General features: G+C 44.1%; 6 protein-coding genes across 11 annotated transcripts; 4 read left to right on the top strand and 2 right to left on the bottom strand.

Annotated features, from left to right (window-relative positions):
- Positions 1-683: 683 nt before the first annotated feature.
- On the top strand, positions 684-5,990 carry Sh3beta (SH3 domain binding glutamate rich protein Sh3beta). 5 transcript variants are annotated; one of them, XR_011604077.1, is made up of 6 exons: positions 684-1,059; positions 2,157-2,585; positions 3,690-3,767; positions 3,991-4,048; positions 4,103-5,141; positions 5,232-5,990. XR_011604077.1 is itself a non-coding variant. In XM_017069301.4 (5 exons), exons 1-5 carry the CDS (start codon positions 1,015-1,017, stop codon positions 4,975-4,977), a joined length of 1,479 nt encoding a protein of 492 aa, XP_016924790.3. In that variant the 5' UTR covers positions 684-1,014; the 3' UTR covers positions 4,978-5,222. The 5 variants fall into 5 exon arrangements, 4 of the variants coding, with proteins under 4 accessions (XP_016924790.3, XP_016924789.3, XP_016924792.3 ...); XM_017069301.4 differs by lacking the exon at positions 5,232-5,990 and having other exon boundaries at positions 4,109-5,222; XM_017069300.4 differs by lacking the exon at positions 5,232-5,990 and having other exon boundaries at positions 4,103-5,222.
- Positions 5,891-9,864, bottom strand: Sec63 (translocation protein Sec63). The gene is made up of 4 exons (XM_017069290.4): positions 9,430-9,864; positions 7,813-8,522; positions 6,490-7,747; positions 5,891-6,409 (listed from the first exon to the last, which is right to left on the bottom strand). The coding sequence occupies exons 1-4, from the start codon at positions 9,551-9,553 to the stop codon at positions 6,231-6,233; spliced, it is 2,271 nt and encodes a 756-aa protein (XP_016924779.3). The 5' UTR covers positions 9,554-9,864; the 3' UTR covers positions 5,891-6,230.
- Positions 9,865-10,563: 699 nt separating this feature from the next.
- Positions 10,564-13,918, top strand: pst (pastrel). Its single transcript, XM_017069320.4, has 7 exons — positions 10,564-10,781; positions 10,835-11,028; positions 11,093-11,227; positions 11,721-12,259; positions 12,323-12,412; positions 12,472-12,641; positions 12,786-13,918. Exons 1-7 carry the CDS (start codon positions 10,678-10,680, stop codon positions 13,624-13,626), a joined length of 2,073 nt encoding a protein of 690 aa, XP_016924809.3. The 5' UTR covers positions 10,564-10,677; the 3' UTR covers positions 13,627-13,918.
- Positions 13,919-14,223: 305 nt separating this feature from the next.
- Positions 14,224-17,333, top strand: CTCF. The gene is made up of 4 exons (XM_017069319.4): positions 14,224-14,378; positions 14,499-14,900; positions 14,962-16,880; positions 16,941-17,333. The coding sequence occupies exons 2-4, from the start codon at positions 14,501-14,503 to the stop codon at positions 17,040-17,042; spliced, it is 2,421 nt and encodes an 806-aa protein (XP_016924808.4). The 5' UTR covers positions 14,224-14,378; positions 14,499-14,500; the 3' UTR covers positions 17,043-17,333.
- On the bottom strand, positions 17,278-23,350 carry qm (geranylgeranyl pyrophosphate synthase quemao). Of its 2 annotated transcripts, none has more exons than XM_017069316.4 (7): positions 23,006-23,350; positions 22,640-22,794; positions 19,924-20,032; positions 19,602-19,862; positions 19,433-19,535; positions 19,232-19,359; positions 17,278-18,644 (listed from the first exon to the last, which is right to left on the bottom strand). In XM_017069316.4, exons 1-7 carry the CDS (start codon positions 23,069-23,071, stop codon positions 18,486-18,488), a joined length of 981 nt encoding a protein of 326 aa, XP_016924805.1. In that variant the 5' UTR covers positions 23,072-23,350; the 3' UTR covers positions 17,278-18,485. The 2 variants fall into 2 exon arrangements, with proteins under 2 accessions (XP_016924805.1, XP_036670930.1); XM_036815035.3 differs by having other exon boundaries at positions 19,924-20,068; positions 23,006-23,348.
- Positions 23,351-23,838: 488 nt separating this feature from the next.
- Positions 23,839-24,577, top strand: Srp19 (signal recognition particle 19). The gene is made up of 2 exons (XM_017069112.4): positions 23,839-24,030; positions 24,101-24,577. The coding sequence occupies exons 1-2, from the start codon at positions 23,966-23,968 to the stop codon at positions 24,519-24,521; spliced, it is 486 nt and encodes a 161-aa protein (XP_016924601.1). The 5' UTR covers positions 23,839-23,965; the 3' UTR covers positions 24,522-24,577.
- Positions 24,578-24,771: the final 194 nt, after the last annotated feature.

The following is a 24,771-nucleotide window of genomic DNA, read 5'->3' as shown; positions in this document are numbered from 1 at the left end:
CATCGATGTTTTTCAAATTTCTAAAAACATCGATGATTTTTTTGGACCATCGATGTTTTTAGGGCCCTCACTGTTCAAAAGCACGCTAAAGGTTTGTAATGTGTTACTTTTTTCCTTTTTTCTTAATAATAATGTTTAATTAATTTTTATGTATTCCAGCTACGTCGTGCGAGTCAGAAAGAGCCTTTAGCAAGGCGGGCCAAATCATTTCAGATCGCCGTACCCGGTTGAAGTCCGGTATCGTTGACCAACTTATGTTTGTTAACAAGAATAATCATAGCTTTACAAAGTAATCCTTTTAGAATCTAAGATGATCTCAATGGACTGAACTTTTGTTTTTGTTTTTATTTTTATTTCTTAGCATGTTACTTGAATAAATTAATTGTTTTTTTTTTAGTTTTAATACAAATTCCACCAATGTTTTTTAAATTATATTTTATAATACAATTATGGAATTCATCGATGTGTGCAAACATCGATGTTTCTGCACCTCTAAGGGCGACCGTTGTGGACGTGAAAATGTATCAAAATATATATCGATATTTTTAATATTTATATCGTGATATATCGATATTTTATACCGACAGTGTTTGTCCTCGCTAAGTTAGCCGAGACACCCTCCTAAATTCGCGTGGGACCGTAATGTCGCGAAAATTTTAGTATATTTTCCCTTGCCGGATGGTATTTTGGAGCCACCGCCACACTATTCGATTCAACGACAAAGTTGGAAATAATTTCCAATCCTGATAAATATAAAATATTTTTGCACTTTTATAAGCGACGCCAGGTCACCTTTCTTAGCCGCGTCTCCGCCGTTTTTACAGCCCATCTAACCAACCACCCTGCCCAGTGCGTGTGCCTTCGTCACCAGTGAAAACATTACGTAGGGGCAACGGAAGAAAGCAGGAAAAGAAAAGATCTAAAAATATTTTTAATCACCGTGAAAGTAGCCAGCGAATTTTAGTCGCCAAATATAATTTAATTGGCGCTGCGAGGACATAACTAATTGCGAAAATGGTCTTGAAAGTCTACGTCAGCGGCATGTCCGGCAACAAGGAGGTGAGTTTGTGGGCGTGGCGGGTTTCAAACCGAAGATAGTGTCATGTTATTGGAATGTTTGGCCCTGTTATTAGCAGCAAACATCGGAAAATAGTAAAATAAAAGAACAAAACCAAAGTGGTGACGAATGCATTGCAAATTCTATTTCTTCTGCTGCGTTCTATGCCTCTATGTATGTATGTATGTGCGTTTGGTGATGATGATGTCTTGTGTGGTATGTACGTTTGTATGTACAGTCGAAGAAAAACAAGTGGGCATTTTCGTGAGTTTGCTTGTGTGCGACTGTTGGTGGTGGCAAGAAGCAGCACAAACATACATTTCATTGCCCATATAAGCTTATTCCACTGTGAACTGTAAATTGTTCATGGAAGTGAGAGATTTCCATTGATCGCAGTTGCGTGGGCTGCATGTGTGTGTGTTTGTGCATGCGTGAGTGTGATTCACCACCTTTCCCTCCTCTCTCTCTTTCGCCGCCTTTGTTCAATTGGCAGCGTCTCTCCCAATAAGAACAAAAACATAACGGTCATTGTGCGGGTCACAATGCTTTTGTTTTTGCGCGGCCTACACTTGTAAAAAAAAGAATGAGCGAAATCTAAGGAAGATAGAACTCCTTATCGCAAGTTAATTACCAGAGTGCAAGAAACCATTTTAATTAGGAGCTCTTCGTATCGCTGTTCTTGGGGTGTTTGCATGCATGTTTGTATGGTGTGGGAGTGGGCTTTGCGTGTGCCTGTGTGAGTTTGGGCTTGCCGGTAGTATTTCATTGCCGATAAGTCATCGCTGTAATTAACAGTGTTGGCTAACAGCTTTAAAGGTAGTTACACTTAAAAAAAAAACAAATAAAAAAAAATTTAAATTTGTATATTTTAATATTAATATTTTTTAAGATAGAGTTTGACAAACACTCGTAAAAAGTGCGACAAATATTTGAAAAAAATTTTCTTAGAAACATGGTAATATTCGCAACTAAGAAGAATTGATTCCATACTATCCACACAAGAATTGATAAAATGCGATTCCTCCTTTAAAAAATGTTAGACTTAATTAACTTCCATAATATGTGTTTTATATTCAAACACTTATCCTAATTTTTGCAGGTCAAGAAGCGCCAGCAGCGCGTCCTGATGATCCTGGACAGCAAGAACATCAAGTACGACACGGTGGACATCACGGAGCCCGGCAAGGAGTCCGAGAAGGAGCTGATGCAGAACAAATCGACGAGCAGCGGCGGAACGGTCAGCGACCCAGAGCCCCGCCATCCGCTTCCTCCCCAGCTCTTCAACGACGAGGAGTACTGCGGTGACTACGACGCCTTCGACATGGCCAACGAGATCGACACCCTGGAGGTGTTCCTCAAGCTGGCCCCCGCCGACACCACGGCGGTCAGTACCGCCCAAATCGAACTGAAGCAGGAGAACGGCGAGGCCAAGAAGGAGGAGGCGGAAGCGGAGGAGAAGAAGCCCGAGGAGGAGAAACCAGAGGGCGGCGAAGGCGACGCCAAGGACGAGGCTGCGGAGAAGGCCGAGGTTTGAACTTGAGCTATTTTCACGTATTTTCCGTTAACTGTTACGACGCAACAAACAAACGATCGATGTCAGCAATCATCTGCAGCAAAGCAATAGATTTAACAGCAACATCTTGCAACTAAAGCCAACTAAAGTTAACAGCAGCTATAACCCGTAATGTTATCTAACAGCACAGACACTACCAACTCTCTATTTCTATATTTATAACACCTGTCTCCGGTTTCTACGCCTATAGGGTTTGGGGGAAATGGATTTGCGTATGAGTTTTTCCGTTTTTGATTATTTTTATAGGCAATATAATGGAAAGAATTTATAAACCTTTTACAAAGTGTACTATGTTTCGTATGAAACTTTTTTAAAACCACGAGATTAATTATATTTTAATCATTTTGTATGTTTTCCTAACATTTTATTAGTGCCATTTGCCTCAAATTCAATAGGATTTGAAATCGGAAGCTGACACGTTTATCTTCTAATTGTGTTTCATTTTTTAACGAATTCATCATGACGACTGCGGTTCTTAAGTTAAGATTACGAGCGTATTTAAGCGAGGGCTTTCGATTGTGTTAACCCCCGGATGAAAAGACAATTTTAATCAAAATATTTATATTCATTAACTTACATCCAACACCTTTGTATGTACCATTTATACACACCTGTGAGGACTCTGAATACACGCCAGCACTTAAGCCTAAGTTGGATTAGTGTAGAGAGCTGAACATTTTTAATGCAGCCGTTATGTTAATGCTAAAACATAAAAATGCGCTGCCCCTGTAATAAAAGGAAATATATTTGTATTAACTAAAAAATCATAACCAACAGCCAGCTTGTTTTTCTAACACTGATAACACACTTAAACTTTAACACCAACACAGCATTAACTCAACAGCAAACCTAACAAAAAGAATGAAAGCAAACCAAACTTACAAAAGCAAAAAATTACAATGGGGTTTTTAAAAGTTGGTAAATGCTCTTCAAAAATTTACCAATTAGTCAAAAATCTATATCGCAATTTTTTGAGCATTTTGTTGCCCTACATATCGAGCATTATAAAACTATTTTGTAATGTAAATTCATTACTAATGATTGCGTGATTCTTCAAAGAACGAAGACAAGGACGGCGAGGACAAAAAGAAAGCAGAGGGCGAAGGTGAAGATGCCGACGAAAATACTGAAGAAAAGGTAATAGGTCGATAGAATATGCATGGTAAACCATAACACTAGAGTTGTAGAGCTTGTAGAAGCTAAAAAGGCATGATATTGCACTCCAGTAGCTCAGCAAAGGTAGAGATCCCACTGATCTGATCTTGTATATACATTTCCACCTTCCTTACCCCAAAAAATACCCACATATCGACAACCCACAAACATTCGCACGCACCACAATCCAACCACCCATAAAAAGACTGAAACCGCAGAGGGCGAAGAGTCCGAAGATAAGAAAAAGGAGGAAGAAGCTACAGGTAAAGGTAAAAGAATGTCCTTAGACACTAATCATAATTTGTATCCTGATAAAGAAACAGAAAAAACTGAAGAGGAGAGTGAAGAAAAATCTGAGGATGATGGTACCAAAGAAAAAACCGAAGGTGATGATAAACAAGATGATACAGAAAAATCAAAGGAAGATGATGCCAAAGTAAAAACCGAAGATGATGAGGGAGACGATACCAAAGAAAAACCCGAGGATGTTGATACAGAAAAGTCCGAAGATGCTGACATAGAAAAATCCGAGGAAAATGGTACCAAAGATAAAGTGGAAGGTGATGGAGAAGAGTCCAAAGATAAGCCCGAAGAAGTTGACACAGAAAAGTCAGAGGAAGATGATGCCAAAGTAAAAACCGAAGAAGATGATGCCAAAGTAAAAACCGAAGAAGATGATGAAAAGGATACCAATGATAAACCCGAGGAAGTTGATACGGAAAAGTCCGATAAAGATGATGACAAACTAAAAACCGAAGATGATGCGGGAGATGATACCAAAGACAAACCCGAGGAAGTTGATACAGAAAAATCCCAGGAAGATGCTACTGAAGTAAAAAACGTAGGTGATGGTACCAAAGATAAATCCGACGGTGATGATCTAGATGATACCAAAGGAAATACCGAGGAAGTTGACACAGAAAAGTCCGAGGAAGACGGTACTGAAGAAAAAACCGAAGGAGATGATACCAAAGATAAATCAGAAGATGATACAGAAAAATCAGAAGATGAAGTTAAAGTGAAAAACGAAGGTGATGCTGAAGATGATACCAATGAAAAAACCGAAGAAGAGTCGAAAGAACTCACCGAGGAAAAGAAACCTGAAGAAACGGCGGCAGAAAACACGCCCGAAAATGAAGAAAGTAAACCGGCTGAGGAGAAATCCTCTTCCGAAGAAAGTGAAGAGGAATAATTGTGTACCAACAAAACGACAACCACTACACACTGACATCTGCACCACAAACACCACTGCACAAACACACTCACTCGCACATAAAAATGCACATTTAGCCAAATAGAACCAAAAAAGTTTTGTAAATAGAAACAAGAACCCACTAATAACAAATATGGTGACGGGTAACAAAACCTAGATTAAGGCTTTATGTGACTTTAATTTATAATTTTACCCCTTTCATACCACAAATGACACGCTCCTGCCTACAACAGCAACAAAAGAAGCTAACAACGACAACCACAGCAGTGAAGACGTCCAATTCTTCAGATTCCCAATCGGATCTCTTTTTGGACAGCGAGCGAGCAGTGGCTGCGCAGTAGACATCGACGTCAACGCAGGACCATGCCGTCTTTATTTAATTAGAATCTATTATTTTAAAAAATTGTTCGGGCTTGTTGCGAGTTTCACCTGTTTCTTGCAGATTTTTTTTGTAATTTTTTAAAATTTTAGATTTTTGTTTCGAATTTATTTAAAAAGGATATACAATTATTAAAATATGTTAAATTAATTATTAAATGAATTTACTAGTGGCCTTGGGACCTAGAAACTAAACATCTACATTAAAAAAAACGGTTTACAATAATCGAATAAAACGGTCAACTAAAAATTCGTTAAGGGTAAAGTATTGTTAAAAACAGCTATAACAAATTACAAAATACTTGTTAAATGAAATGAATACCCTTAAATGGTTTAAATTAAAGTTAATGTGATGCTACTTATAAAAATGTTATATAATTTAATGCATATAATGTTAATACTCAAAAAGTTCAGCCATTATTCGGTAAATTCAAATTGATTGATCATTAAAATACGTGAAAGCCCTAACAAGCCCGAAGATTTTTTTCAGTTAATTGACCACACAACAAAAGAGTAGTAATATCAATAGACTTTTGTATTTACGTGTCTCACTTTTAGTTCTTGTATCCAAATAATTAAATATACAGTACATTATAATTATGTTTAGTACAGTACACGGTAAAATGAAGTTATAGTTATTTACGCACTAGTTCGGGGTCTTTTCCATTACAAAACTAGTAAAAATGCGAAGGAAGGGTCGCATTGGTGTGCCTCCTCCGCCACGCGAAACTCATTTACTAAAAGGAAAACAAAGAGGCTTCTCTTCCGTCCCAGAGAAATAGAGAGGAGGTTGAGGTTGATTGGGATTCGGGACGTCCATCCTTCCGTCGGTCGGTCTGTCCGTCCATCTAGATCTAGTCGCTGTCCTCCTCATCGGACGTGTCTGTGGTGTAGTCGCTCAGGTTCTCCTGCTGGTCATTGTGCTCCGGCTCCGATTCGCTCAGGTCCCACTGGGGATGGTCTGTCGGTGGTGCGGGCGCCTTCTGCACATCCAGTTTCAGCTCCTGCTGCTGATCCATACCCAAATAGGAGTCTAAGAGAAGGGAGGAATGATTAATTTGCATATAAAACTGTAAAGCGACTTTTCGCCGTTTAAGAAAAGCAGTAACTCACCTGATCTCAGGCACACGGTAAACGTGTAGACGCCGGGCCAGCGTGGCGCGGTGAACTTCAGCTGGATCTCCTCCTTCTCGACCAGATTGGTCACGTGATAGGGAGCCGTCAGCAGGGTGCGCGACTTGCGGTCGCAGATATAGGTCCACCAGTACTCCTGCTTCTCCTCGGGGAAGTAGGGGCAGTGGACAGTGTGCGACAGCCGGGACTTGCCCTCGAGACGCTCCCTCTTGTTAAGCTTGGCTTGCAGTCGCTCCCACTCCTCGTCATCGTCGTCGTCCAGCGAGGAGTTGTTCTTGCCCTTCTCCTCGTCCTCGCTGCCACTACCGGCAGCCGATTCCACATCGCTGCCCTCTGCATTTCCGGCCTCTGACTCGGCATCGGAGTTACCCGCCGCCGCCGCTTGATCCTCGGAAGTCGTGTTCGTAGCCGTGGCCGCCACCTTGGCCGGCCCCTTCTTCTGGTTGTTTTTCTGGTTCTGGGCTGGCTTCTTGCCACCCTTTCCCTTGCCTCCCTTGCGTGGTTTTGCCCAGGCGGAGGCTTTCTTGACCGGCAAAGCAGCGGCGGCAGCCTCATCCTCATCCCCGGCAGCCTCTTCGTTGGCCTCATCTTTGATGCCCTGCTTTTCGGGTACCTTGGTGTCGCCGAACAGCGACTTCATGTCCTTGCGCTCCAGCGTAACCGTGACCGTAACTATGGCCCCAGCGGTAACCACATTGGTGTTCTCATCGTCGATGACCTCGCAACGGATGGAGAAGTCAATCAGCGGCATCTTTCCCAGCACTTTCATGGTGTTCTCGTATTCAAAGTCCGATAGATTCTTCAATAGCTGACGGCTCTCCTCCGGCTTTAGCTGGGCGAATTGCTGCAGGTTCTTAACGTGACGCTTTTTGTTCATGAAGTACAGATGGTCCTCGGTGAGGTGGGGTAACTGCAGCAGCGGCGATTTGAACTCCCATAGCCCTTGTATAATCATCGGCGACATCTTCATGCAGTTCTCAATCGTTTCAATGCTCGGCAGGCGGGGCACACGTCGTGCATAGGCCATCATGACTAACTGATGGACACAGGAGACCATCTCCTGAACCAGATAGGGGCACTTCTTCACCACAAACTGACGGTCACGCTCCAGGGTTTCCGGATTGAGGGGCATGCGACTGAGATGGGCATGCAAGATGGCGCGAGCCTTGATGGAGTACATGCGGCACAGCGGATGCTCCTTGCACTTCTCATTCAGGTTGGGTAGCTGCCGAATGAGCTATATCGGAAAAAGGGGACATCAATAGTAACTAACCAGAAGGAAATATCAAGTAATGCACTCACCGCTGGCACCTCATCGTTGTCAGACTGCCGCTCCTGCACCTGCGAGTTGTGGCGCTTGTCAAACTCCAAACTGGCCGCCAGCACCATAAGGGCCCGCTTGAGCAGCATGTGTGGCGTCTTGTGGATAAAGTAGAAGTACATCTGTGTGGTGTCCAGCAGCACTTTGTCACCGCTGAAGCGAATGGATCGATACCACCAAACACCCACCGCCGAGGGCATGGCCACCATGAAGACCAAACCGTACAGACCTAAGACCCAAACACTGTTCTCCTTCTCCACGATCCACGAGGGCAGGGCGATGCCGAAGGACATGGCTCCCGGTCCATCAGGATTACCATACTTTTCGTAGTTCTCCTTGGCCACATCGTCGGTCAGCGCCTGATACGCCTTGCTCAGCATCATGAAGGACTTCTCGTCACCCGTCTCCTTATCAGGATGCAGTACCTTGGAGAGCCGGTAGTAGGCCTTCTTGATCTCGGCCTGCGACGAGGTGGGCGGTACGTTCAGGATCTCGAAGGGATCGAAGCTGGCCATCTCGTAGTCGAACTGCGAGACGCGGTACGTGAGGAAGAGCAGCAGGGCCCAGCCCAGTACGATGGTCAGCTTGATGGTCCATGATGTTAGAGCCCTGTACGGCTCGGCACTGGCCAGAATGGCCTTCTTTTTGAGGCAGTCGGCGCACTGGCATTCCTCGTTTAGCTTGCCGTGATCTACAGGTAAAGATACGAAAATTGGGTGAGTGAGGATGCAATCGGTTTATTGTAATTGTGAGATTTGGACAAAGGTTGTGTATAGTTCCACTTTTTAAAATATTTCTTGTGGATATCGCGCATTGGGAATATTAGTTTAATTTCCTTAATTTTTTTTTTAAGTTCTTAAAGCGACACATAAACCTAAGTTCAATTAAGGTTCAAAAGAATATCAATTAATTTCCAAAAACACATATATAGATCAGTAGTATTACAAACTTCTGTTTAAAAAAAAACCTCTGCACATTTTGTAAATATAATATTTAGACATCTGCAACGTACAATGCACAATGTACATACATTATAGTGACTTCAATAAAATAAAGTCTGTATACCTAAAATGTAAATAGATCAAGTGATTAGGAATAAAGTATTCTTATTACCGGGAATGCCAGCATTACAGAAATGAAAATCTCGGGAGAGGGAAAATCTTGGGAGAGTAGCCGATTGGCCAATGTGTGTGTGCGCAAAGTTCACACGCTTGACCCACACACAACTTGACTTTTAGATCGCGATAAGTCACGATCACGACCAGCGATCACGGTTACAGTAGCATTATCGGAATTTTTGCAACGCATGAACGCGCGTGGAGCGTAGAGTGCGCTGTCCCAATTGGGAAGTGAAGAGAGCTCGACTTGCGGTAATCGCAGCTTTCACCACTACGAAGACGCTGAGCTGACGTTGTTAGAATAGCTTATTGGAACGTGTCCATTTGCGGCGCAAGGAGAGAGTGCGAGGGAGAGGGGGGTAATGTATGCCTTACTGGCACTCACACACACCCGCGCACAGCTGCAGGTGGAATACGAAAAAAAAATAAGAGCGGAGAGAGTGCGATTAAAATCGGCTGGGCAGCGGCAGCGGCACTAACCTTCTTTCTTTTTACGTGGCCAATAGTAAATGGTAGTCGGTATCAATATTAGCGCCAAGAACGATAACACAAAGTAGTAGAATGTTCCGCCGCTCTCATCGTACTGGAACTTTTGACCCGCCATCTCCGCAAGCGACTATATGTTTAGTATTTCGTCTGGCACTGGCCTTTACTTTCCGCTTTCCCTTGCACTTTTCCTCCTCCGGCAGCTCCAGCTGATGTTGCTGTCGCGGTGGAGTTATCGCTTCAAACGCTGCTCCCCTTGGATTTTCGACCAACGGGCGGCTGACTGCGGGGGCGGGCGGTCCAGTGGGGGCGGGAGCTGTTGCTGCTGCGAGATTTCGCGAGATTTGCACGCCGCGAATTTAAAAAACTCTGTATTTACACCGACGCATGAGACTGACACGTAGGGTTGTTTGGCTCGTGCTGGAACCGATAGGCGGAACTGGAAGTGGAGCCGGTTCGATTGCACGGCTACGACTGGCAGGCTGCCACTGTTGTTCATTAGAGTTGCCAGGGGTCGTGATTCCTGCACTGAAGGTAAATGATAGATATTTAATAACTTTACCATTTTCTGTTTGGTTAAATAGAAAATCATTATAAATTAAAATGTAAGATTGATGTCTAAGAAATTAGTAAATTACTTGCTATGACTTAAAAAACACATTGGGTGCCATTAACGCGGATTTTGGTATCATAGTTAGACACTTTCCGTTTCTGCAATTTCCATAATTTAAAAAAAATTTACATACAATTATTAATAAAATATAAATAACTGTTTCATTGACAATATTAAATACGAAACCAAGCGCGTTCAGGGATAATGAAGATGTGCATAAATATTAGTGATAACATTCAATCAGAATTGAAAAATCAGCCAGTGGAATCAGTCTGTTAAATGATTGCCACAATCTGGCAGCACTATGCACGTGCCACTTGCTTTGGTTTCTTATCGATGGTTTGCGCCAGGTGTTTTTATTTATTTTTCAGAAACTTTGAATAAGAAGATCCACTAACATAATGTTAACAAACTCAACTTGAGAAAGATTTTCACTCAACGGGAAAGGTAACAAAAAACAACGGAATACTATTTTACCTGAATTTTAGTAAGACCAGCTGGCTTGGCGTTTTGGTATTTTGAGTGCGATCGGATGCGGATGACTGACGGTGCGCATATAAGTTGGTGGTTACCCGGAAAAAACTTCATTAGCTGTGCAACAGGCAAAGGTGTATTTCTGGAGATTCAACATGGCAGAGGCTGGAGAAAACCGAGGTGCCCGCCGCACCGCCCGCGAAGTGCAACAAGACTTTGCAGTGTCTCTCGGTTACGCCGAGGAAATTATCTGGGATTTGTAAGTACTGCGCAATTGGCTTTCCGGTGGCTAAATGCCGGATTGCATTTCAGGTTGTCCCAGGAGCAAGCCCACGTGCTGAATCAAAAGCTAAGGGAACTGATTCGTGATCCTCCACTACCAACAGCTGAAGAAGTGGCCAACAGGTCTCGGGCTGAAAATGAGAAGGAGGCAAGAAACCGAACGAAGCTCATCGCGGATAATGAGAAGGCGCGTCAGACCATTTTCGATGCTGTTTGGGAGCAGCGTAAGCCCGGGATCCAAATTGAATGGTACATATCGATTGCATAAGCCCTTGCTTTCTTCTCCAGGTAAATACACCAACCGTCAATCGCTAACTGCCCTCATCTACGTAATGGTGGTGACCGACCAAATGGACGTTAATCGCGCCGAGGACTCCAGGACTTTCAGCTGCCATCCAGTTTTCCGGGCCCGTCGCTGCATTAGTGAGTAATCCCAAGCATACGCTTCGATATGGGTCAAACTTGTATTCTTTATCAAAGCTAGATCTGAACAATCTAAAAACGCAATTGGTGAATCACTTACACACATACACTTTAAAATGCAATTTCTAATATGGCTACTTTAAAAAACCCATATATTTTACGGACTAAAAGCTTTTATCTAGACGGCCACTATCTTGATTCACCAAACTTTTAAAACTCAAAACTTACTAGTAAGGCCATCTAATGACAGATTCTTTTTTTCACATATGTCCTCTTTTTATAAATATATTATAAAAGCAATCGAATTAAGAAAAGTCACATGCCATCTTGCCTATAAGCGTCCGATACGATAGGTTTTCCAACTCTTATTGAACAGATAAGAATAGGAAAGTACTTAGTAGGAACCAATTTATGGGCTTTAATGAGGGCAACGCACAACTGGAACGGAAAATCTGACAAAAAGCATCCCACTAATTCGTTATTTTTCCCCTAGCTGGGAACAGCGGTCGCAGCAGCGACAGCTCCGATTGCTGCAATTTGTTCATAGACGAGACGGGTCGCGTCTACCAGAACTGGGAGCAGTATGTGACCACCAACGAGCTGCCCGAGGGAGTGATGGTGGCCCCGGAGAAGGGTGTCTACCGCCTGGGCAACAATGGTGTCCGTCTGGACAAGTACGTAACGCCGGCGGGCAGCCCGAACACGAAGGTGCTGGGCTACTTGGACACGGGATCAGCAGTCGGAGGTTTTGCTGCCGCTTGCGTGCCCATAGCCGCGCTTCTGACGCTGCCCGTATCCGGTCCGGTGATGGCTGTAGCCGGAGTCGTTGGTTTGGCCAGTGCAGGATACGCGACAGCCCGCTCCGGCGCCAAGTTGGTGGATCGCAGCCAGCACGAGCAGTCGATCAATGTCACGAACCGCGAGGCACGCGGTCATTGGTTGGGCGTGGCTGCGGGCACTGTGGGATTGGGAGCGGCTGGAGCCACCACAGCCTTGACTGCGGCCACCAATGCCGGACGGGAGGTGGGAGCGGTGAGTCCTCAGACATATTTCACTATAAAATCCTAAATTAATTAAACAAATTGTATCTTGTAGATCACTCAGTTGACTGTGAATGGCATGAACATCTCGTCCATCGTGGTTTCGGGCACTGGAGTGGCCAACGGTGTGCTGGATTTAATATTGGTAAGTCCCAAGATGCTTGCTGACTTCAAAACCTTCCATAATGTATTCTGACCCCACAGAAAGTCCAGGATGGTGACGACATTACTGGCATGGATGTGCTGCAGCTGTCCGCTTCGCTGGTGCTGCTCACACATAGCGTCTACAACTTCAAACTGGCTTCAACCATCATCACTGACACGGCCAACAAAAATATAGCCGGCTATCGCGATACTCTTAGCAATCGACAGAGGTAAATAGTTGTCAATATGATAAGAATACATATCAACAAATAAGTTTAGATTAGATAAGGTTTAAGCATTGGCTAGCTTGTTAAACGATTATATCTTGAATATAAATCTAAATCTATTCCTTTCTAATGACCCTATCTTTGCAGACGCTCCTTCGACAAGATGTCCAAGGAGACCGTTCGACTGCGGGGCACCACTCGCGGCAAGCTGGATATTATTCGAAACGTGAACGAGATGCCAACGCGTCAGCAGTTCAACGATCTTTACAAAATCAATCAGAACTTAAACCAAGAGGGCGTGCGATACTCTTTTGCGCCCGATGGACAAGGAATCCTGCTGAATGGCGAGGTGCAGACGACAGCGGCTGACTTGCGGGCCAGTGTGCAGCATAATCAGGGAGCGAACGTCCTGGGACAAGTTACTCAGCAGATTCCTGCTAGCCATGCGGAATCTGGACGGCTGCAACTGAGCGGCCCAAATCAGGCTTCCCGACTAATTGGACCGCTGCCCACGTCAAAGCCACGTCATGAACCCAGTACTTATGCTGCCGGTGTGTTCACCTTGCAGCTGAGCTCCGTGGTTGTTGGTGGCGTTACTTTTGCGCTGGAGAAGTACGGCCAAATCATCTTTGATCACGTAATCAATGCCGAGAGTTTTGAGAACCTTATCAACGGCATGGCCGATAATCTAGAACCGGCTGTCTTTGATTTTGTCATGAAGCTGACACGGACCTTCATGGACACCATGCTAGATGATCTAAACGTGGTGCTGAAGTTCTTCATATCGACGGAGTCTGTGCTCTTCCGCATCCTGCAGCAGGTGATGATACACTACCGGAACATGCCTTGCAGAGTGGTGGAGGAACACACTGGAGATATCATTCGAGCGGTCAAGCTGTACTTCCTGTCCCTCAACCCTAACTCGTACACCGGACTCCTCAAAAAGTGCCCCACTTGTGTTGGCTACTTCAGCATTTGTCCCTTGTAAACGTACAAGTACATATGCACATTATGTACAAAAATCCCTCATTTAAAATTGGGATTTAAAAGCCATCAAAATGTGATGATCGGTGCCTTGTTGAAACACAAAAGAAATGCACAAGCCTTTTGTTGCTGTGGATATGTTACATGTGTATATGTAATATACATAATTTTTATAACCCTTTTATATTTTAAATTTGAATTTAACCAAATACGAGCACAAACTATGTAGACACCATTTTTTTAAGAAAGAGCACAAATTGACAAAATTAAAATAAAAGCAATAGTTTGCCAAAGAAGTATCCTTTTTTTATTTAAAATAAAATCATTAAAATAAATAATGGGGAGGACTTATATACTAAAATATTATTGGAAAATATTTTTGAAGTGCATATATATAACTGCCCACTGGTATGAAAAACATACAAAAAAGCAAATAGTGATCTAAAATATCCTGCAAAATAATGTTCTGATCCCGGCAACAACATATTGTTAACATTACATTACATTTGACATTAAGGGGATCAAGATTTTCCACGTAGTGCCTGCCCCATAAACGTAGTAATTGTATACATAGGGATGACAGTTACTATGCGTATCGATATATCGATAGCTGGCGCTCCTGATGCTATATGTCGCCATCTTTTATTAGAAATGGGCAGCTGTTGCAATTGAACGGGAATAAAAACGCAAAATAAACAAGAATAACCACACTCAGCATTATTTTTTGACTTCCGTTTTGTTGGTAATTAAGTGCCGGTAAGTGATTAATAAAAGGGGAGCCTCAATTGGTCGCTGCGAGAAATCGATAGGCGCCCCCTTTGGGGCTCCCTGCCATCCGCTGTGGGTCGCCACCACTGAACTCTGATTTGTGCTCAGGAATGCCCAAAAGGAAGGCCAAGAACGAGGACCCCGAGGATCTGCAGTCCTTCCTCAACGATATTCACAAGGAAACCGAGGGCAGCAGCGATGACAAGGTGGTGGACACAATTCTGAAGGCCATCAGTGCCGAGGATGGTGATTTGGATGAGCACGATGACGAGGAGGCAGCTGGGTCCAAGCAAGAGGAGCATCAGGAAGAAGAGGAGGACGCTGCGGAGGAGGAGGAGGAAGAGGAGGACGACGACGACGACGACGACAAGTACTTCATAGATGACGAGGGCAACTGCTACATCAAGACGACGCCCAGGAAACAGAAGGAGCTGCAGAAGAAGCTTAAACAGGCGGCTGTCAAGCCCGGTAGACCCGTCCGATCTGTGGTCAGCAAAGCTACCAATAAATGTGGGTATCCTTTGATATATACAAGTGTTAATCTCATCACTTACCTGATTCTTCTCCTCAGCCATCAATCTGCGTCCGGCCAAATCGCCACCAAAAGCCGCCACATCGAAGGCACCACCAGCGCCCAAGGCGAATACCGTTCGTCCTGCCCAGGTAGCGGCGACCAAGTCGAAGCAGATCGAGCTGCCTCCTCCACCGGCACCAGCTCCAAAAGTACCCGCCACCAGGGGTAGGCCGAGAAAGAACCCGATCACACCGAAACCCGAACCCCTCGATCTGGAGCGAGAGATCGAGGAACTGGTGGATGAGCCCGACATCAATGCAGTAGTCAACGATTTGGCGGACTATGCAGTGGACAGTGCCGACATTGAGGCAGCCTCCTCGGCACTGGAAGCAACCGAGAACGAGGTCTACGAGTTCGAGGAAACGGCAGAAGTGGAGGCGGCTAATAGCAAGAAGGACTATGTGTTCAACGCCTTGGAGGTATTGCCGAATCCGAAGCCGTCTTCAAATGACTCTGGACCAAAGTACTTATGCCCCCACTGTCCGTACGCGGCGAACAAAAAGTTTTTAGTGACGCGACACCTTCGGAGTCATGAAGCCGAACAGGCCTATAAGTGTTCCATCTGCGAGAGATCCTTCCGATCGAACGTGGGACTGCAAAACCACGTGAACACGCACCTGGGCAAGAAGCCGCACAAGTGCAAGTCCTGCGATAGCGCCTTTACCACAAGCGGCGAGCTGATCCGGCACACGCGCTACAAGCACACCAAGGAGAAGCCGCACAAGTGCACGGAGTGCAGCTACGCCAGCGTGGAGCTGACCAAGCTGCGTCGCCACATGACCTGCCATACGGGCGAGAGACCGTATCAGTGCCCGCACTGCACCTACGCCTCGCAGGACATGTTCAAGCTGAAGCGGCACATGGTGATCCACACGGGCGAGAAGAAGTACCAATGCGACATCTGCCAGTCGCGATTCACGCAGTCCAACTCGCTGAAGGCCCACAAGCTCATCCATAGCGTGGTGGACAAGCCGGTCTATCAGTGCAGTCTCTGTCCGACGACATGCGGCCGGAAGGCTGACCTGCGAATCCACGTCAAACACATGCACACCGCCGGCGATCTGCCGATCACATGCCGGCGTTGCGGCCAGCAGTTGCCCGATCGCTACCAGTACAAGCTTCACGTGAAGTCACACGACGGCGAGAAGTGCTACAGGTGCAAGCTGTGCAGCTACGCTTCGGTGACTCAGCGCCATTTGGCCTCGCACATGCTCATCCACCTGGACGAGAAGCCGTTTACCTGCGAGCAGTGTCCGCAGACCTTCCGCCAGCGCCAGCTGCTGCGCCGCCACATGAATCTCATGCACAACGAGAAGTATCAACCGCCTCAGCCGCGCGCCAAGCAGCACCAGTGTCCGACCTGTGCGCGGGAGTTCACCCACAAGGGTAACCTTATGCGGCACATGGAGATGCACGATGATTCGGCCAAGGCTCGTGAGAAGCAGCGCCGACTGAAGATGGGTAGAAATGTGCGCCTGCAGAAAGATGGCACTGTGACCACGGTGATCAAGGATAAATTCATAGACATGGCCGATGAAGAGAGCGGCGAGGAGGACAACCCGGAGAGCTATGACCTGGCTGAAATCGAACCAGAGAACACGGATGATGAAGATACCGAAGTTATCATACCTAATAATTTCATCCGCAAGACCACACAGCCTGCACCTGTCATTATCAACAAGCAGGCCAGGCTGGCAGGCTCTGACAATAAGCCCACGATTATAAATCGACGCCTCCGCTCTAAAACGTTCCGCATCAAGGAGGAGCCAGAGAACTCGGACTTTACCGTGGAACTTCAAGGTGATGACGGCGGGGTAATGGTCGTGGAGCTGGTTAACGGCGAAGGCGAAGTAGTTGTCAAGCGAGAACCCAGCGGAACCTCCAATATTAATGCCACCAATTGCTTTGGTTTCGAGGTAGGTCTAAAATCTGAAACAACCACCTATGCCATGAGTAACACATTTTTTCCCATTTAGGAGGACGATGAATATGAAGATTATGGGAACCAGGAGAATGGAGTTGATGGCGCTTCACAGGAGTTCCTCCAGCTGATGGATATGATAGAGCAGGATTCTTAGTCTCCTGAAAACAAAAAGTAGAAATAAGTAATTAGGGCTAAGCTATGTACATACCAAGAATACCATAACGAATTCGACGTTATATTGTTTTCTATAAATATAAGCTTTAATAGCTTGGATATTTGTCCCGAAATGGTTTGGATTTTGTTCATTAACCTATCCTGAACTATTGTTTTGATGTTTTTGTAAAATGTAGTTAAGATTTCCAATGACTTAATGAGCCCCAACACGTATCTTTTAGTTGACAACTTGGCATAAATATTTATTTAAATACATATACATATATTTCAATGTTTTCATTAGTGGTATATGGGCAAAATGTTAGGTGCGCTTGCGTTTAGCTGCATCTGGGCGTGCACTGTAAATTCTCGGCTATTAGTTGTCGTTCCTACCATAAAATGTTTGCATAGTTTACAATTTGTTTTCATTTTCTCTTCAGCAATCTGGTTACTCCTCTTGTTCTCTTTATGTGGTTTCTCTTGCCGTTTGGTTTTTGTTTTTTTTTTCAAGTGTATAACTACAATAAAAATATATATATTTATATATAATATATGTATATACTTTTTAGGTGGTGCAATGTGCAAAAATCTGCTGTGCAGTGCATCATTATCATTATTTCAATATATAGTGGTTTTCCTTTGTGTTTGTTTTGTAGTTGTTGCATAAAACGTTAACAATTTGTCGTTAATAGTACATATATGTATACGAATTGCCTTTGTATAACAATTAAAAGTGGAACAACGTCGATAAAGGAAGTGCACATTGAGTTCCGATTAAGTTAGATTTAAAAATGACACTTAGAAATCGAAAAATTGCTTGCAGAATCGAGTTATGAATACGAAATACACTTAGAAATACAAGAGCTAAAAAATTGCATATCCTATAATTAAGTTAATGCTCTGCGAGATTTTTGCGTGACCCCATTCGCTGGGCAAAAGGAAGGAAACTAATCGAGCCGCCGACTCCCGTCGTGGCCCCATAACTATCTAAGTAACTTTAAACCGAAACTAAATTAAAATTAAACAAAAACAAATTCTTGGAAAGCTGTGCTATGGCTCTTCGCTAGCTCACTGATAAGCTTGGCTTATATCAATTTACTTTTGGCTTAACAATTTTCTGTAAGGCTGCTGTTGGTTTTGTTTTCCATCCCTGTGCTTTCCTCTTTTTTTTCATTCCATTACAATCCATTTCCATCCATTCTTCTCCTCATCGCTCTAGTTTTGGTTAAAAGTAAAGGGTTCTCTGTGGGTTTTCCGGTTGGCCAAGGGGAACATAAATCTCTAAATCTCAGAATATCTTCAGCTTCTGCAGGAAACGCAACAGGGGCGCACTGAGGCAGGCGGGCGTGGGCTCTCTGCTGGCCTGCTGCTGTCTCGGATTGGCGGCAAAAGAGGCTCTGCCGTTCGCAATTCACGACTGCTCCCTCTTTTGCCTCTTTGGCTGCTAATTGCAATTGAGCGTGTTCTGGTTGGGGCTGCCGCGCGAGACGTTGTTGTGATTGATCTGGTTCGACTGCGTGATGCTGGCGCTATCGCTCGTCTTCCACGACAGCAGCTTGTTGAAGAGGCGGTCCATGTAGGGATTGCAACCCAGACGAGTCACCTGTGTGGGATGAGAGATTATTAGTTGGGAATGAATAACTTATTCCAGTGATGAAGTGTGTCTTTTTGTTTGGGACTGGTAGGATCATTACGAAAACTAAACTCATCTTATCAGAAAATATGGGATGAGAGATTATTGGTTCAGAACAAGCAACTGGAAGTGATAGAATATGTATTTTCAGTTGGGACTGGTAGGATTATTCCGAAAACTAAACTCCTTCAATCACTAAATTATTTTATTAAACTGTAGTTAAACTAGATCCAATTTAAAAACTAGTTCTTATGTTCTCCAAAATTGAATTGGAAACGATATAAAAACGTAGGTGTGATTTTTAAAGTGTTGTATTGTTCTTCAGAATTAATGATTGTACTGATAATCGGATAATCAGCTAACATTTTTAGTAATTGAGGTTTTGTGGAATTTTTTCACTTGATTTAAAGCAGTTTTCTTTTTAAACACTAATTTTTTTATATGCTTGCTAGGTATAAGCCTACCATCATTTAACATGCTAACAAGAAAACGGCCCTTTTGTTATATTTTATGGCTATTTGTAAGTATCTAAAGTGCCTTCCAAGGAACTAACTAACCTCCGCCCGCGCCTCCGCATCGAGCGTCTCCAGAACCTTGCGTGTGTACTGAAAGCTACCCAGCTTTTCCAGCAAGGTGATGCAGTACTTCTTGACCTCAATGTCGTGCGTGCGCTGGCGTAATATGTCTGTGGATATAAGCATAAGCCCCCGGCTTGATGAGTGGAAAGCCTTTGGGTGAGGTCAAGACGGTGGACTTACGTAAAACCTGTTTATCCTGCTTCTGGGTGCGAACCGCATGGATTACTGGGAAGCCGAACTTGCCCTCTGTCAAATCCTCGGCAAAGCTCTTGTTCTCCGTGTACTGCACAGAGAAATATCATTCATTATTAACTGATTTTGGCATACATCACCCCACCCATCCACTCACCTCCTTCAGACTCAGATTGCAGTAATCGTCGCGTATCTGGAAGTACAGGCCCAAAATAGCCGTCAGCTTGGAATAGTCCTCTTTGTTGGAGCTGAACAACTGCATCAGGCGGATGGCCAGCATGAAGAGGCCGCCAGTCTTCCGCACAGTCATCAGCTTGTAATCGGCCTCCGAGGGACATGTGAAGCTGTCGCGCCAGTAGATCTCCATGCCCTGTCCACGGTGCAGCTCCAGCAGCTGTTCCGTGTACACCTTGGTGGCCTGCAAGAAACGCGGATTACTTGATATTCCAATCCAATCGAAGCTCGGGTTTCGTTCGTACCTCCGGGTGTTCCAGCTGCTGCACCTTCTCCAGCGCCAGGAACAGTGCATAGTTGGCCGCATTTATGGTGCTAGCCACGCCGTATATGGAATGCGCCACGGGCACACCTCTGCGAAGGATCGAATTGTCTTCAATATCATCAATGCTGTAAGTTAGTATCAAGAACACACATGTTTATAATAGCCGTGAGTTGATTAATTGTGTACAAGGCAGTTACGTCTATTGAACCTTAAAATTAACTACATTTTAAACTTTTTTAGTCAAATCTCTAAAAAAATTTTGATCTTAAGATCACAAAATGTGCACTAAAAATTGTATTTGTGGTTATTATGTGTAGATGTTAAAAATATATTTTTTTATAATATTTAATTGTTTAATTTTTCGATAAAAAATATCATATAACTCGGGTAAATTCTCAACGATGAAATTACAGGTTGTGGAATTATAATTAAATGAAATATTTTATACGGCTTATACAGTTGGCATTTTGTTCCTCCTCGAAATACGATAATTTACTTATCAGCAGATGTTCTTTCATATCCATTAATGCCATGAACACGTACTGGTTAAGAAAGTATGGGTTTTTAAATAGAATTTCACAACTCGAGCGTGTACCAAGTGAGGAGAGCTCGTCACGTGTCCACCACCCACTCCCCCAATAGGTGTTGTTCCCCCCTCCTGTCAGGCTAAACATACATATTTATGAACATACGGTGGCCCCATAATAGATGTGTAAATTTAAGCCTCGCTTTAAGGCCGCCATCGCTTCAATAACTATGGTGCCCGGCGGGTAAAACGAGCTGGGCAGCTCAACATTTGCGTAATTAAAAAATGTTTGCGCTCCGCCAAAGCTGGCAAAGCCATTGGTAGGGAATATGGATGGGATGGGATGGGATGGGACGGGATGGGACGGGACGGGATTGGATGGTATGGCGTGGTATGGCATGAAGGCGTGGGCGTTGAAGCGACAACGCACAAAGGGGCTGGGATATGGAAAGGATGGTGGGTACAGGAGGCTGGATGGTGATGGGGGAAAATGAGGAGAATAGTGGGCGTGCTGCGTGGCAAGAGTTGTGACAATGCCTGTCGACTAGCGACGGCCTGACTAACTGACAATGGGCATAAGTGCATGAATGACGGACGGACGAGGGTCGGGGTACTTGGGCACTGACTGCTGTAACTGCTGGCATCGTTGTAAAACTAAGTTTTTGCCAATATGAAAATGCATTACTAAAAAGGAAAAAACACCAAGAACACATACAGGCGGCCACTTGGGGGAATGAAACTGAGAATGAGAATGCTGCCAAGGAACAATGCTGGGGATTTTAAGCAGAGTTAAGGCCATTTCTGGGTGTTTGCCTTTGAATGGGAGGCGACAGGTGGCCGGAGGCATGACAGGATTAGCCCGAAAACGACATGGATACTTTCTTAGCTGCTGCTCGAAGATAGGCGAAAAACCCTGGCCACTTCAACTCAGTTTACGGTCTTTAATTGAAAAGCCACAGACACTTCAATTGGTCGAGTTCAAAGTTTAATTGCGGCATTTCGTTGTCAGGCCAGCTCTTTCATCTCTTCTCTCGCATTTTAGCCCCTGGGCGCCTGGAGAAAAATCTAAATAATTTATGCAATTTCGGATTCGACAATGAAATGCAAAGAAATTCAATTGTAAACAGAAAAACCTGCGGGCTCATGATGAAATTTGGAAATTGATTTGAGGCCAGCGCACAGCGCTCTGTTCAAATAACCGACAAACGTGCGAGAACATTACTCAATATAGCCAATTCTAATTTGGGGGATAGCAGTGAGTCACCGACCAAATGATAATACAAAAGTTTTTCTACAACATATGCGCGATATGGAAATGAACTGCCGATGATGATAAGAACTGCTCGTGCAAGCATATGGCAGGCATTTCTAGATATAGGTACGTATTTTTCGGGTAAGAAGAGGCTCCCTTCATCACTTCCTCTAAGAACTTCACACTCGATTAGACATTTAACTGGAATCCATCTGAACAAAAGCAAATAAACTAAATGTACATATACAAATACAGGCTGTGCAAGTGTGAAGAAAGATTAAGCATGCTGGAGGAAGGGGTTAAAAGAGGGCGAGGGGTCAAACGGGTGGGGTTTTTAGGGGTACAAACAAGAGGTAAACAAAGCCAAACAATACAGAGCAGAAAATCGAGAAAAACGACGGAAGGCAAGGGTCAAAACTTAAAATTAAAACGCGCTACACATGGTTAGTCGACGTGCAATATCGACAGGTATTTAAGTACGGTCATAAAATTAGTACTGCGATTTTGTATGGTTTCTTAATGACATTTTTAGTTTAGTAGGTTTGAAAAAAGAGATATTTTTAAGTACAATTCCAATTTAGAAAACAAACAGTTGACTAAGTAAAACTTTCAAGATTTTGTAGACAAATATTACAAGTTTTTCAATTTTTAGACTGTTTAGTGGCTACCGTCAAATTTTTTTTCTAGCTTTCGACTAAGTATTACAATTTTGTTTCTTGTAACCCTTAAATTGTTATTTGAATTAACAATACATTTCACAAAAACATATATATCTATTTTAAGTTCCCTATTTGTTAGTACACAAAGAAACACTTGAAAATCGACAATGTCTGTAAAATACATGCTGATACATTGGCAGGCACATTAGGGCTATTAATCTGACCGCAGTTGTATACTATATATAAATGATATACTCACAGCAAACTGGAATTGTGCAGCATCTGCACAATGTCCCCGATCTGCGCCAACTTTTCCTCCGGTATGAGCAACCAGTGATTGAAGGCCAAGGCCAACTCGGAGCGGAATTGTTTGCCAGGAATCTGTTGTATGTATGTGAAGGGCTGCAGCAGAATCTGGATAAGGTTTAGCCATCGGTCGTCGTCATGTGCGTGGGCCACATGTAAATAAACCCCAAAAATGGAGTGGGGTTGTTGTGGGTGAAACGGGAAGAAGAAGGAGACGAAAAGAAGGCCGAGAGAACTGGTTAGTTGGTGTCTTTCGGGGGTGCCACTTTCAAATGTCAAAGTTCGGGGGTCCGGAAGGATTAGGCCGTGGGATAAGTACCTCATCCTGTTCCTTCTGCGTTGATTTATCTTTGGTCTTTTGCAAAATGCTGTTCAGCTCCTCCATTGTTGTCGTTGTTGTTGTTGTTGCTGTCGCTCCGCCGTGGCCTTGCGTGTGTGCTTTTCTTGTTTTGATTGCGGGGGGTGTGCGAAGTAGGGCGTGCTTTTTGTTTACCGCTGGGCTCCGCTCGACACGCGTGACTAGAATTGTTCGTGGGCCGCTCGTCGTCGCTCTAACTGGATATTCGCGTAGTCCGCACGAATTAAAGCAAAATACACCAAGGAAAGCCCAAAACAGACTGTTATTGAAGTTCTTCCGCGGTCTGCGTATTGGAGATGCGCTCGAATTGATATCGACATCGATAGACAGGGTGCTTTTTGTCAAAGTATCGATTCCACCAGGGATGAGAAATCTAGCTAAGTCGAGTTGGCGGGAAATGGCCAAAAATAATGTTATTTCGGCCTGCTATAGAAATCTGTTCCCACCAAATGTCTAAAACGTTCAGTTGCAAAAGATTTATTTTACGAATGTTCTATCAAAATTTTAAGCTTATAGGAGCGGAATCAAACATGCAATACATATTTGACCATTCCATGCTTTGTTTTTTTAACTCCATTTTATGACTTGACTTTCGTTGGTTTTCTTTTAACAAATTGATTTAAATTGGAATGCAATTTTATAATGAATCTTAAAGTTATAAAAACAGAAGATTTGACTTTAATATGTTAATAAGTTGATTTATACAATTAAAAGATTTTAGATTTGTATTTTCTTTTAGTTTTTTTTATAAAAAAAAAGCCAGAAAACGCCACAACCAATTATTCGATTTCTCTACCGATATCAACTATTAGTTTTCTCCATTGCCATCCCTATTTTGCCTGCGTGGAAAATAGCTTTCTCGCTTACTTTTTTGTAAATTTATTCGAATTCTAATAGACTATTAACTAAAATCCGGCTAAAATGGCAGCGGCAGCACCCATGAGACAAAACTGGAACCCGAGCATAAAGCACAACGAGATGGAGCGGTAGAAACTAGACAAAATCTAACAAAACAAAGTCCGCCCTCACATTTCCCTATTGTTATTGTTGTCACAGGTGGATCTGCATTTATCCCGCCTACATCAACAGCAAACGGACTCGCCAGGAGGGCCGCCGGCTGCCCAAGGAGAACTGCGTGGACAACCCCACCTACATAGAGATCCGCGACGTGCTGTCCGTGTCCAACTTGCAGTTCCTCATGGAGAACATGAAGTACTGCCGCGAGAAGAGCAGCGAGCTCCAGGTCCGTGGCCGTGTGCGCGTCCAGCTGCGAAATGCCGATGGCACGCTCTTCAACAACGACTTCCCCTCCCGGGAGTCCATAATGCTGCACATCGCCAGCAAAATCCCGCTGCTGAAGACGCGCCAGAACAAACCCGGCGAGTCGTACCACCAACAGTCGCAGCCACAGTCTAGTGCCTCCGGATCCGGCGGTGGTGGCGGCGGCGGCAAGAAGGGAAAGGGCAAGCGCCGCTAATGACTTCGCTGGCTTCTTGTTATTTGGTTTCTTTTGTAATAAACTCTGTAAACAAAGATTTGTGTGTTCTGGGCCAAGTTCAAGTGCGGGAATTCGACCTTGGCACGCCAAAGTGTGCCAAAAAAAATTCGGCACATATGTAGTACCCAATTGGAGAACCCAGTTGGGAAATGTCTCAAGATCACACGAAGTCAGCATAAATTCCGGAGAACTGAAATCTAGAATCAACTGTCAGTCACGAACATCTACG

Source organism: Drosophila suzukii, chromosome 3, assembly GCF_043229965.1.
Source record: "Drosophila suzukii chromosome 3, CBGP_Dsuzu_IsoJpt1.0, whole genome shotgun sequence".
In the NCBI taxonomy this organism is placed as follows: Eukaryota; Metazoa; Arthropoda; class Insecta; order Diptera; family Drosophilidae; genus Drosophila; species Drosophila suzukii.
The sequence above is the reverse complement of the archived record's forward strand: the minus strand, read 5'-3'. Positions and strand labels throughout refer to the sequence as shown.

Excerpts from the sequence above, each read along its gene's own strand:
- Sh3beta (XM_017069300.4), top strand. The coding sequence starts at position 1,015 with ATGGTCTTGAAAGTCTACGTCAGCGGCATGTCCGGCAACAAGGAG. Across the intron at positions 3,768-3,990 it reads ACGAAAATACTGAAGAAAAG|ACTGAAACCGCAGAGGGCGA; the intron begins GTAATAGGTCGA and ends ACCCATAAAAAG. Across the intron at positions 4,049-4,102 it reads AAAGGAGGAAGAAGCTACAG|AAACAGAAAAAACTGAAGAG; the intron begins GTAAAGGTAAAA and ends ATCCTGATAAAG.
- Sec63 (XM_017069290.4), bottom strand. The coding sequence starts at position 9,553 with ATGGCGGGTCAAAAGTTCCAGTACGATGAGAGCGGCGGAACATTCTAC. Across the intron at positions 8,523-9,429 it reads GCCACGTAAAAAGAAAGAAG|ATCACGGCAAGCTAAACGAG; the intron begins GTTAGTGCCGCT and ends CTTTACCTGTAG. Across the intron at positions 7,748-7,812 it reads ACAACGATGAGGTGCCAGCG|CTCATTCGGCAGCTACCCAA; the intron begins GTGAGTGCATTA and ends TTTCCGATATAG.
- pst (XM_017069320.4), top strand. The coding sequence starts at position 10,678 with ATGGCAGAGGCTGGAGAAAACCGAGGTGCCCGCCGCACCGCCCGCGAA. Across the intron at positions 10,782-10,834 it reads GAGGAAATTATCTGGGATTT|GTTGTCCCAGGAGCAAGCCC; the intron begins GTAAGTACTGCG and ends ATTGCATTTCAG. Across the intron at positions 11,228-11,720 it reads CCGGGCCCGTCGCTGCATTA|CTGGGAACAGCGGTCGCAGC; the intron begins GTGAGTAATCCC and ends TTTTTCCCCTAG.
- CTCF (XM_017069319.4), top strand. The coding sequence starts at position 14,501 with ATGCCCAAAAGGAAGGCCAAGAACGAGGACCCCGAGGATCTGCAGTCC. Across the intron at positions 14,901-14,961 it reads CAGCAAAGCTACCAATAAAT|CCATCAATCTGCGTCCGGCC; the intron begins GTGGGTATCCTT and ends TCTTCTCCTCAG. Across the intron at positions 16,881-16,940 it reads CCAATTGCTTTGGTTTCGAG|GAGGACGATGAATATGAAGA; the intron begins GTAGGTCTAAAA and ends TTTCCCATTTAG.
- qm (XM_036815035.3), bottom strand. The coding sequence starts at position 23,071 with ATGGAGGAGCTGAACAGCATTTTGCAAAAGACCAAAGATAAATCAACG. Across the intron at positions 22,795-23,005 it reads CGCAGAAGGAACAGGATGAG|ATTCTGCTGCAGCCCTTCAC; the intron begins GTACTTATCCCA and ends AACCTTATCCAG. Across the intron at positions 20,069-22,639 it reads CTGCACAATTCCAGTTTGCT|CATTGATGATATTGAAGACA; the intron begins GTGAGTATATCA and ends ACTAACTTACAG.
- Srp19 (XM_017069112.4), top strand. The coding sequence starts at position 23,966 with ATGGCAGCGGCAGCACCCATGAGACAAAACTGGAACCCGAGCATAAAG. Across the intron at positions 24,031-24,100 it reads AAGCACAACGAGATGGAGCG|GTGGATCTGCATTTATCCCG; the intron begins GTAGAAACTAGA and ends TTGTTGTCACAG.